This window comes from Oxyura jamaicensis, chromosome 2, assembly GCF_011077185.1.
Source record: "Oxyura jamaicensis isolate SHBP4307 breed ruddy duck chromosome 2, BPBGC_Ojam_1.0, whole genome shotgun sequence".
NCBI classification, from domain to species: Eukaryota; Metazoa; Chordata; class Aves; order Anseriformes; family Anatidae; genus Oxyura; species Oxyura jamaicensis.
In genome coordinates, this window is record NC_048894.1 from 108990470 (window position 1) to 109003279 (window position 12810).

Below are 12810 nucleotides of genomic sequence, written 5' to 3' on the forward strand. Positions count from 1 at the left end.
TTTTTTTTTTTTTTTTTTTTTTTTTTTTTTTTTTTTTTTTTGTCACTGTTGTATTCAAGTACCCAAGCATGTAACATCCGCTTGAAAATACGGTAATAATGAAAAGACGTATGGTGAAAATGGTGCCTGACTAAAAGGGCGAGGAAGATGGTAAAAATGCCTCGTTCCAAGAGCTCAGTTTCTCTCACCTTAGAGTCTCTGTTAATATCCCCAAGCCTTCAAGACGATGCCTTTCAACCAGAGACAGTGTTCCTGCTCTGAGGTACATTTTGGCAACGTCCTGGGCTAGGCTTTGTTAGTGTAAAGGCAAAGCCCGTCACCTCGGGGCAGAGGCCTCCCAGGGTGGTGGAGCCACCCCGGTGCCGGCCAGCAGTGATCCTGAGGTGGGGATCAGGAGTTAGCTTCGAAGCCCACCGGTGAAGAGCCCGGAATCAAGCCAGAGCTACCACCAGCCCCGGGGATTTCCAGACTTTCTGCCCAATTTGCCCATCCCTCATTTCCTAAACAGAACCCAAAGCGATTTTGCCACCACCTCCACGGGAGAACGGGGCTCCCCGAAAAGACTACAACCCCCAGCATGCACCGCGGCCCCCCACCCTGACGCGGCACGCTGGGACTTGTAGTCCCTCCGGCGGCTCTCCGCCGGGCTCGAAGCTGTCAGTGGGCGGGCGGGCGGAGAGGGAAGGAGCAGCCGGGCGCATGCGCGCAGCGGCCCCGCCGCCTCCGCCGCTGTCGCCCTCGTGCCCGCGGAGGGGCGGCGTCGCCGCGGGCCGTTGCGCCGGGAGGGCGGCGAGCGGCTGCTGGGGCTGCGCAGCGCCCGGGGACCCCGCCAGGGAGCGGTGCCGCCGCCGCCCGGCCTCCCCCCGCTGTTGCCGCCGCTTACCGCTGCCGCTCCTCCTCCTCCTCGTTCTCCTCCCCCCGCCCCCCCCCCTCCTCCTCCCGCCGTAGCGAGCGAGCGAGATGGCGGCCGCCGGGGCTGTGGCGAAGCACGAGCAGATCCTGGTGCTCGATCCGCCCACCGACCTCAAATTCAAAGGTGAGGGGCGCCCGGGCGGCGCGGCACGGACACCGGGGGCAGCGAGCCCAGCCCAGCCCAGCCGGCGGGGCGTCCCGCTCCGCTCCGCCTCGCCGCCGCCGGGAGTCTCCGGGACGCGGTGCCGGGCCCGGCCGTGTCCCGCGGGGAGGGGAAGGGGAAGGCAGTGGAGGTGGTGGGGGGGGGGAGGGCGGGGGGGCGCCCCCGCCGCCGAGCCGGCGAACGGGCCCGGCCGCCGCCATCTTGCGATCCCGCCGCGGCTCCAGCGCGTCCTCGGCCCCGGCAGCGCCGCGGCACGGCCCCCGCGGGCACCGCGCCCGGCCCGCCGCCGTGTCACCGGGAGGGGGTCGGGGACGGCGACGGGGACGGCTCCCGGCCCGGCCCGGCGAGGAGGGCAGCGGCCGTGCTGTCAGCGCGCCCCGGGCTCCCGGTGTCCCGGCGGGCTGCGGAGCCGTCGGGGTGCAGCCCGGTGCCGCTCAGGGGCCATTTTGCGGCGCGGCGCCGCGGGGTGCGGCCCGCCGGGGGGTCCCCGGCCGCCCCTCTGCCGAGAGTGGTCGGTGCTGGGAGGGAAGGGAAGGGGGGGAGGCGTGCCTGCCGCAAGTTTGTGGAGTCAGGTCCTGCCTGCCAGCCCGCCGGCACGACGTGCTGCTGTCGGGATAGGTGCCGGTTGGTGCTGCTACCCCGGGGGGTGGTTTATCCCCCCTCGTAATAAGCCACAAGCCAGATAGCAGTGAAAAGGCAGGCCGAGCGGTCCTCGAGATGTGTACATATGATCACGGCAAGCATGCCGGAATAAGTACTTTCCACTGTTATAAACACTATTCTCCGTTGATTTTTTTATGCTCGAGGAAGATCGCAGGGAGGGCTTCAGTTTTAGAATCAGTGAGCTAAGATTTCTCTCAAACCTGTCAGTGTTACCAGAACTTGCGCCTTAAATTTTGTGATTAGTGTCAGCACACGTACTTGCATAATCCTGTGTTTCTGTTTTACGTCCTGTTTTTAGTAGGCTCGTTTTTCATTGTTGCGGGGGGACAGAGCAGAATTTACGATGCGAAAATCTTTAAATGGGCAAGAAGAAGGTTATGTCTATATTAGAGACGGACGCTGTATTTCCCCAAAATACCTTTGGCTGGCCTGGCTTTTAGAAATAAAAGTCAAGTCTGGTGTATCAAAGGGATTTTTAACAAGCTGTACTTGTTTTATCGGTCCATCAAATCAATTAAAACCCAAATTGTGTTGGATCACACACCTTAATTTCTTGATAGCTTCAATTTTTAAATTGCACATTCATAGATACAGCCAACACCGTAGCGGGAACTTATTTTTTTCACTCGTGTTGTTAAAATGCTGCCAGGTCTGCACTCAAATTTCAATACACTGCATTCTTCTTGCAAGAACAGGTTGGAGGAAAATGTCTTTTTTTTTTTTTTTTTTTTTTTTTTTTCCTTTTGGCTACTGCGTCTAATTTGAAGCTCGCAAACACTGAGTTGTCTTCAAGCTGGAAGCAAGCTGTATTTATGTGATATGGAACTGCTGGTTACGAGGAACTCAGAATAAATACTAGATTTAGAAATTGTCAATAGGAAGCCATTGTCGATCAGTAATCTTTATTGATGTGTGTTCAGGTATTTAGAGTGCAAAACGTGTATTCTTTAGGCATCAACTTTGGTTTCAGGCTAATGCATATAATTAGGAAAATTTCTGTGGAGCAGACTAAGCAAAACCAAAATCTGAAGCATAATGAGACTGCAGTCTTAATATACCATGGAAAACACTCTCTTAGTGTATTATTACCTCAGTGCTCTATAGAAAGAGATGCCTATTAAGAGAGCATCGAGTGCTTTCTCAGTCAATATTTTCTAACTGCTTATTGTTCTGAGGTGTGCAAAAAGGTTTGTAGGCCACAAACAGTAATTCAGTCCTGAAGTGGTGTTGCATCGAGGAGTGCAATATTGGCAGAAGGGAATTCCAAGGATTATCTTTTAAAAATAATTGGTTACTAAGAGAGTGTATGACTCAATAACTGTAGCTTAATCGTAAGTATAGGAAAATCATATGACCATGGTTAAAAAAAAAATGCATATTTCTCAATGTTGCTGGTTATTCAAAGTTATCTTACTGGGATAATTATTGTTATCCATTATTAGTATTATTGTCCTACTACTGTTGATGTATGTGTAACAGAGATCCAGTTTAAGTCTAAACATCTGAACAAAACAAATAGTTCTGCGGGTTTTCTTACCTCAGAGTGTGGCTTGTAATGAATTTGCTGACCTTTAGGGTAGCAGTAAAACGTGTTAGTATGCTTTTATGCAAATGGTGACTGAAATTAAAAAGTAGGTAGGACTTACTGTAAGGAGCTCTCGTCCAGGTTTAAAACTCACCACTGTCGGGTGAAACTCTTCTTGGTTGCTTATTACTGGTTTTTAAACTACTTGACTCAATCAGCAAAAATAAAGGCTACAATGCCTCTCTGCTGAATTTTATTCCACACAATTAGGAGGGAGTCTGAAAAAATGTATCCCATGGTGGTTAACACACTGTGTATTTCCCTTGGTGACTGAAAGATTAGAATCCTGTTTTTCTAGTACCTTGCATTCCTAGATGTGTCAGCCATCGATAGCATTTTGGAGTCATGGGTGATGCCTTCTGCTTCTGTGATAGTTGGGTTTCTTTGGGTTGTAGAACCATCAGGAATACCGAAGGAGAATCACAAAACAAATAAGTTTCAGAGCGTTGTACAAACCTAGCAAGGGAAAAATTGTTCTTAAAAGATATGAGACTAAGAGGCAGTAGATAAGCTACGTGATAATGCTTTCAGAGTCTCTGGGAGCACTGAGAATTTGACTTGTGGTTCTTGTCTGGTGGTCCTCAGCCATATTAATTCTATAAGTTTTTTTTTTTTTTTTTTTTTTTTTTTTCTTCTTCTGTATTTTAATCTGATGTATTTTGTTTAGCTTTTTAAATCTGAAGCTATTTGGATTTGTCTGGGACCAGACAGGAAGAATTGAAACATGAGACAATTAAAAGGAGCTAGTTTGGAAGGTGGCACATCTCCTGCCTCTTGTTAGGGTCTGCTCACATGACTTGTGCACATAATCATCTGCAGCCTTAGTTTAGTGAAGGTTATGGTAATTTGCAACTGTTTCCTTGTGCGTAAATCCATTTTTTAAAAAGGTACTTCACAGTTGTGTAGTCAAGTAGCAGCACTTGAAATTTTCAATTCAAAGCCTTCTAGCATTGTTACAGAAACTCAGTTGGTCTTCCTTAAACCAAAGAAGTCAACTTTGCGAGTAACTTGTATTTAAGTTGGTCTTGGATGGTGGTCCTTTTTCTAAAAACATTCTCCAAATCTTTGCATCAGTCATAAGGTACGCTTTTGTAACATCTAATTGAAAATCAGCACTAGTTGACTTGATAAGCCCTGGAAGATCAGTAGACAGCATTCAGAATTTGTGTTGCATGTGCTTCAGAGGTGCCTGACTAGCAATCATATCAGATGTTAGAAAAATGTATGGATACTCTAACTTGATATCCTTTATTGAAGTTCTTGCTTAGAAGTGTGTGAAATCCAGTTTTGCTACCTTTGTAAAGGTCTCAAAATAGAGGCATGCTTTTCCATTTCTTTATTATTTTATTGAGGTTAGGAATAAGTCAGTAAGTAAGCAGCCTAAGATCAAATTTTGTGAATGTTAGTATACAATAAATGTTCACTTTTGTGGTTTGAGTTACTGGAAGAGGTAGAACATGATATTTCACTTCTGATTATTAATCTGATTCATCCTCTAGAGCTGTTAGTGCATTAAAATCATCTATCAGCTGGTATAGGTGCAAACAACTCTTTCCAGGTAAGGCAGACAGCACCTTACTTAGACAGCTCATTCTGATATGCGGATTTCCATGACCTTTTAAATCATACAAAAATATTGCAGTGGATTATTTTATAATCATTACACTGCTTTTGGTAATGGTGAAAGCCATGGGGTGTGTGTTGCTGCAAATCGAGAAGGTGGAACTTAAAGGTAAAAATAGCTCAATGTTAAATCTATCCCCGGCCCTCAAGATCTGTTGCCAGAATTGGCCCAGGACACCTTTAGTGTAGGCTCGGTTTGAACTCCTCAGATGTGATATCACTGCCTTATTTGTGTGGGTCTTGACCAGACCAAGAACCTACAAATTCACTTTATTGGAAGTACCAGTGAATTTGTCATGTCACAGCTTTCTAAGATAGGTTAAAAAACAAAACCCAAAGGTAATTAATTGGGATGTCACTTTTGTGGTATCTTCGTTCTAGAACATTTTTGGAACTGAACAGGGAGAGTGCAGAGGGGAGAAAGTGGCTGTAACTGATCCCTAGCACGCTTGTGACTTTCTGACACTTTGAAGTGATTCCATTTAATTTAATATTTTTTTTCTGACTGAGTATTGCAAATAGTGACAAAGATGGAATGTCCCGTAGAAGGATTTAGTATTCAACAAGTGGTCTTTGCCTCTTTTTCTTCTAAATCCAAAAAGAGTCCCTGGCATTGTTCAGTCTTCTTGTCTTTCTATCCATTGTTTCCTGGCTCACGTGCAATATTTGTTAGTATTTTATTATTATTTTATTATGAGTATCAATGAAACTTGTAACACAAAATGATTAGTGGGAATGTGTTGAGAGAAACAAAGAAAACCTTTTCCTATATTACACAATTTATTGCTTATGAGCTGGCAATGTGTTAATGCTAAGGTTTCTAGCACAGTGTCAGACCACATTTAAAACTGACTAATGAACAGGGTCTGTGTTGGGCTGTGACGTCAGGTGCATTGTAGATAAAATTCAATAGTGATTTTTTTTTTTTTCCTGTGATGAAAGAAGATGACAGCAGTATGGATTTGGATGTTTTGTCCCTTTCCCTTCAGTTCATAGGACTTAACACTGCATCATCAGTAAACTGAGAAACACTGCCCAAAGCTGACCACCTTGTACTTGTAGTGCACTCATCAGTATAAAAGCTTCCCCCTTATATTGTAATTAGGATGAAGTGCCTACTCGTTCTGCTTGTTGACAGCCTAAGCAAGTGTTCTAGGTCCCTGCAATATATCATAATATAAAAATAATGTATCACATGCGAATGTTGTACCATTGCTGAAGGCCAAATCGAGAAGCAGAACCTCATTGTGAACAGGAGGAACAGTTTTATGCATCAGTTAATAGGGCCGAATATTTAGTGCACCGGCTTTCCGCTGTGGTGGTGTAAATTGTTCCTGCTTTGTCTTGGCTGTGGTTTGTGAGTCTGTTGTCCTTTCTGACCAAGTGTGTCTTTGGGAGAGGTTTGCTAACCAAATCTTTGCGAACATCAGTCATTAAAGGGTTATTACTCACTCGGCTTACAAGCCATAAAATTGGGTTGGAAAAGACTGCTGGAGAGAATTTACTATGTGTGGAGTGGAAAAAGGAAATAAATCACTGAATAATTAGATAAGTGTTACATTTCCCAGTGTGAAAGTTGTCAAATTGCAGGGCTTTTACTGTCAGATGAGCCAAGTAAATATATATAAGCTAATTGCTTTAAAAACATACAAAAAAAAAAAAGAAAAAAAACAGCAAAATTACTATGACAGGTCATTTCTGCTGTGGTATTGTTGAAAACAGAAATTCAGAAATGCAGGTTAGAACTTCGGTAACTTTGTTTTCCTTACTGCAGTAAGGCTTTATCTGATGCATAATCACCTTGGCCCCTTCAGCTTCTCTTTCCTTTCAGCGTGCTGTTGAATAGTACAGTTATTTCATTGCATTGTAAATTATTGGGTAATGTAGATGTAGATCTGGTAGCTCAGATACTTTGCTAAAGGTTACCCTGGTATAGGACTTAAGGTGTTTGCTTTTCAAGTAATATGAAGAAGGAAGAAAAGGAAAAGAGAAACAATTGCCTGAATTTTAAGATACAGTCACATCAGGATTTTCCCTCCTGTTTTTCAGAGTGTGCTCTCACTTGGAGTAATGTTCATTTTGACACTTCAGTGCTTGACTAGATCTGACCTAAATTGCATGCAAAGCCTTGGAGGAAAGAATAATTAAAGACGTGGGGGTAAATGGAACGTGGAATAAAATGCAGCATGAGTGTCCTGGGTAGCGCGTGCCAGTCTGGTCTGAGAGCTGCTTCCCCCTCTGTGCCTCTCCTTTGAGCTCTTCTGTGTGCTCCTGTTCCCCAAACAAAATCTGCTCTTACCCTGGGGTTTGCTGGATGGCATTAGGTTATCTGATACAGAGGTGTCTGTGGAGCTAATAATTAAGTTGCAGGTAAAGAAGCATAGTGGAAAAGCTTAAGATGGGGAAGGAGCAAGCTGTAAAATGAACTGCAGCACAGCTGTCGGCCTGCTGGAGGCTTATTAAAGACATTTCCAAAGGGTGGCCCAGTGTCGTGTTTGAACTTGGCTCAGTGTCTTCTCTAAAGGCCTTGGTATGTGTGGGGTTGTGCTGGCGGAGCTCCCTGGTGATGCAAAGGTAGGAGATGTGATGAGTGGGAAATAAAAGTGTGTTTGGTGTGCACTAGTGATAGAACTGCTGTTTTGTTTGATTGTTTATGTTGGGAGTAAGACTAGAGACCGGTACTTAGTCATAGGCCTGTCGTGAGTGTGACAAGTCACGAAAAAGGGCAAATAGGAGACTGTAGTTCAGTTGCGAGGGAAGCATTAATGTCGTGGTGCGTGGCGTTGATGAAGCTTTATCTGAGTACATCCCTGGCAGCAGCCCATCAGAGAGAGTAAACCCCAAGTGGGAATCGTGCAGAGGAAGAGTTACTAACAGGTGAAGCAGAGTAGCATGGTTTGTTTGTCTTAGCAAGATGGAGACTGCAAGGGGATCTGATCGCTGTCTATAAATGTATCAGAAGAGGTAGGCACTGGGGGAAAAGGGAAGCTATACACGTGGAAGGGTCAGATTGGTACAAAACCGAATTGGCATCGAGTCCTATGAATGTGTTCAGATCAGTAGAAACCACTTGAATTTCAAATCTGAAACAACTTTCTAAAAGGAATTGTGGGAAAAAATACACCAAACCTGTTTTCAATTTATCAGATATTGTCTTACAAAATGATTTGTTTCTCCTGGGCTTTAGAAAGCTTCTGCTAGGTCATGAGGTTACAGTATTCCTAAAAGCTTGGTAGCACTGTGGTGGTACTTCATGGCACACTTCACTTAGAAGCCGGTATGCAGTCTTACGTTCCAAGGCATTAGAAAAGCTCGACAGAGATGTGCAGGGTTGGATAGTGTTCAGAAGTTTTTTTTTTTATTATTTATTTGTAAGAAGGGATGTTCATAAAAATAAATCATATGCATAGGAGTTACTGCTCCATATGTGAAGTAAACTTAGAAATTAGAGTGCACAGGAGTGTGATGTTAATTTAACATGGCCACTAAGTCTAACAGAGCAAAAATAAAAATGGTTAGGGTTTTGTTTTGGACACGTGCGAGACATCGTTTCATTTCCACGCTGGGGCTTGGGTGAGAGCTCTCACTGCTCGTGTGGAAGTGAGCTGCCCAGTCCCGCAGCGGGGTTGTGTCAGCTCAGCGTGATGCTGTGACAGGAAGATAGTGAGGGACTGGGGTGTGCGAACTTGTCAGAGCGAGGGGGTTGTCACCACGGCCAACTGAAAGCAGATGTTTGTTTCCTGAGTAACTGTAGGGTATGGTGAACTTGGCTTCCAGAGAGGTGAGACGTTGGAGGCCTGGACTCTGTGCTTCTGGAAAACGAAAGGTTGCCCTGAAATTGGTGTGAGCAATTCACATCTTTGGGAGGTGGCCCAGCACTAGCTGCATCTGTACGCTGAACATTTTAATGCCTGATACGTAAGCCCATTTAGGCGGGTCTCTCTGTGGTGTGCCTGTTGTGTGAGGCTGGATGCCATTTGTGCTAAATTTATTCATTAAAATTACTCCGTTGTGCTGTTTGGATACTACCTGCAGGGAAACTGGTGAAAACCAGGAGGGTTTTGGTGTTCTGCTGCATGTTTGAGTCTGGCTTCTGATGTCCAGTTCTTTGAGCACATTGCTTTTGGTCAAGCCTTCAAGGAAATCAGCCTTGCTGCAGCATACTGCGTGCCATTGCAGCTGTCAGCTGAGATAATTCCGCATGTTCTGATTACTGCCGTATGGCTTGAAGTGTGTCTTGAATGTTGCGATTCAGATCAAACAGGTGTATCCAATTGGAAGTTGGATACTTGAACTGCTCTATACTTGAATATTCTAATCAGCAGATCTGGGTGTTTCAGCATCCCTGAAAGCTTTTGTAAGCTATAGCAGGTTAAAATACAAAGAAAGTTCAAAAGAATAAAGGGGACAGTTACTTTATCTAGCTCTGTTGTTCAAATATGCTAGTATTCTTTGAAATCTAAGAGCCTCTGTAATTATCAAGTTCATTAGTTGTCTAGCCTAATCCAAGAGAACAGTTGCTCCAGCAGGAAGGGTTTATTACACAGCCCTTACTGAACCGGATTGCTTGTACATATTACTAGTTGTTTCAGGACTTTAAGCATCATTTGCTGTTTTAAGTAGTATTCATCAGTAGTAAAATATTTCTACTGCTTTTGTTGTTTCAACAGAGAGAGTGCTTTGGGATGAATAATGCTTTATTGCTAGGTTCTTAAGACTTTATCCTAGTAGAATTACAAGCTATCGGTTTTAGTATGCTTAGTGTGTCTTTGGCTAGAACAACAGTGCAACCAAATAGAGCTAAAGTGCAAGTAGGGAATTCACAATAACCTGGAGGTTAAGTTGAAGTAGCAAGCTTGCCTTTGACACTAGTAACGTGACATTTTTTTTATTTGATAATGGTACTCTTTCAATAGGAAAAATATCAAGAACAGACATATGACTGCTAGGTTTTAAAGCTTAAAATAAACACGAGCACTAATGTCTTTGGTTGAAGTTACTCCGTGTTATGCCGTGTTATTAGTAATGTTGTTGAGTCTAAAGAAACCTTTGTATTTACCTTTAAGTGCAGGACAATCTCCTTTTAGTCTGTATTCTTTCCATTATATAAAGTAGATAATGTTCTGTTTACCAGAATTCATGATAGTCATCTGTGGCTGTACTTTACCCTTGAGATAGATGCTCATTGTGTTTTTACTGTGGTTTTTTTTTGGCCACTAACTGCATATCAGGAACAATCTGGGGTGAAATTTTGATCCAGGAGGAAAATACAAGGAGAAAGAATGTTTGTTTTGTCTGGTTTGAAATGCTGCTGTACTGTGTTCTTGTCTTTTCTCTGTCAGAGTGGCAGGCAACAGATTTCAATTCCTATTTCCCTTCCACCAGCCCCCCGTGAAAGCATGAATGTCCACATCGGTACAAGCACCTCTCGTAAGCTGTATAGCCTTATATATGCTCTACTTGCCACTTTGACAGAGGAATACAAGCCCTTTTAGGATTAAAAATGAGCATTGTCTCAGCATTTTTTTTTTTTCTGAAGAAGAAAAAATCTTTGACAGATACACCATCAGTGTGTTGGTGTGAGGAGCACAGATATAATCTGTTGTTACCCCATGATGAACGGCGCTAGCCTGCAATCAACCTGCTGGGGCTGTGGATGTTGAGGCCTGTCAGATTTCTTATAAAGATTTTTTTTTTCATTGTGGTATTTATGTGCAGATTGATGATAAAATTCAGTCATTTCTCAAGTGCCAGGGTAGCATAAGAAGAGAGGGATTCTGTATTTTTGCTCTGATATATGAATATGTACCTGAGAACAGTGACTATTTGTAGATATAAGTAATCTTGCAACTTCATCCACTGATTATTCCTCATCGTTCAGAGTTATAATGTTGAAGTATTATTTCGTGAAGCCTAAGCTATTAGGCTTTGTAGGCCATGAATAAATTTAACACCGCTGATTTGTTAGAGTTGGAATTTTTCTTCCAGCTGAGCTTATAGGATATTTGAATGATCATGTTTTTGGTATTTCAAGAGAAAAAGGATTGATGTTCCTTGAAAATGACTGTTATGGATTCTTTTTAGATTGTTTTCACAAAGATTTGAATATTAATTGCTTAGCAGTAGTTTATGGAAAGAAATATTTTTTTTTCTTGTTCTTATTTTTTTATGCCAGCTCTTTTACCTATGCTTTTTTTAGAACTATGAAATCCCATTTGAAGACTACCAGTCAAGGTAGTTTGAATCACTACTGGACACTGGTCTTTCATTTTTAGACGTTTTGTCTTCAGTTTTTTCAATATTGACTTTTGTTTGCCAGTAAAATGCAAGTTTCAGCTTAATGTTGGCAATTTACTTTTTTTTCCTCTTTTCTTTGTATCTTTTAAAATAAATATGCTTCTGTAGTAGAAATTGAAATAGAAATGTTTCTAGGGGCTTTTAAAATAATTGGATAAACTTACGAGGATAAATCTGGAGGTGATCAGGGCAGCAGTATTTTTGGTGCAGCCAAAGAAAGCTGAAAGCTGGACTGCATGAAAACTAGAATCAGCTGTCATCTCCAAGTCCATTGTGAAATAACTCTTATTTTTAACTTATTACAATCAGTATTCATATTTTTGAAGACAGTTGACATGTATCACGATGGCTGTTTCAACCGGTTTAAAAACAAAACAGAAACACATTAATACGTAATGCCCTTGATGTCTACTGGTGCATTGCACACCGTATCAGCGCATGGTGGGTTGGACATCATTGAGCATCTGTCCAGAACATTCTTGTAACAGAGCTTTTTTTGTTGTTCTGGTGCAACTCCTTTTTAAAATGACACCAAATCTCTGGAAATGCTTCTGCTTATGGTGCTTATCCCAGATGCAGCAGAAATGTTTACTGATCATTTTGTAAACTCCTTAATATTCCTGGATCACCTCCGAGCTCAAGAGCAGTCCTTCCCAACGGATAGGAAATGAGGTAAAAATGCACAGAGGCCTATGTGGATGAACAAGGTGCTCCTGGCCAAACTCACATGCAAAAAGGAAGCTTACAGAGGCTAGAAGCAAATGATGGGTGACCTGGGAGGAATACAGAGTTGTTGTTAAAGCATGTAGGGGTTAGGTTAGGAAAGCTTAAGCCCAAATGGAATCGAGTCTGGCCAGGAATGTCAAGGATGACAAGAAGGGCTTCTGTAAATACATCAGTGACAAAAGGAAATGTGTGCCTACTGCTGAAGGAGATGTGGGACCTTGTTACATGGGACATGTAAGAGGCTGTGTACTTAACACCTTTGCCTCAGTCTTCGTTACCAAGAGTCAGCCTTCAGGAATCCCAGGTTCCAGATCAGGGAGAAGATCTGGAGCAAAGACGACCTACCTTTGGTGGAAGAAGATCAGGTCAGGCAATACTTAGGCAAACTAATGGGATGCACCCGGGGGTGCTGAGGGGGCTGGCCGATGGAATTGTGGGGCCACTCTTTGTAATTGTTAATCAATCTGCTGACTGGGAGAAGTGCCAGGAGACTGGAGGAAAGCAAATTTCACTGCTATCTTCAAGAAAGGCAAGAAGGAGTACCCTGGGAACTGCAGGCTGGTCAGCTACGCCTGGATTCCTGGGAAGGTGATGGAACAGCTCACCCTGGAAAGCATTTCCAGGCATGTGAAGGGCAAGAAAGTAAGTCATCAGGAGTAGTCAGCATGGGTTCACCAAGGGGAAGTCATGCTTGACCAGCTTGGTAAGCTTCTATGATGAAGTGGCTGGTCTGGTAGAGGAGGGGAGAGCAGTGGATATTGTCTGCCTGGGCTTCATTAAGGCTTTTTACACTGCCTCCCTTAAGATCCTCGTAGAGAAGCTGTTTTTGTATGGGGCTGGA

General features: G+C 43.6%; 1 protein-coding gene across 1 annotated transcript in view; it reads left to right on the forward strand.

Moving 5' to 3' along the window:
* The first annotated feature begins 759 nt into the window (after positions 1–759).
* The window catches only part of VAPA (VAMP associated protein A), a 33460-nt gene continuing 21409 nt past the window's right edge, over positions 760–12810 (forward strand). The window contains exon 1 of the mRNA XM_035317222.1: positions 760–1036. Coding sequence (XP_035173113.1) covers positions 961–1036 — 76 coding nt within the window. The 5' untranslated portion in view covers positions 760–960. The remainder of the gene's footprint in view (positions 1037–12810) is intronic.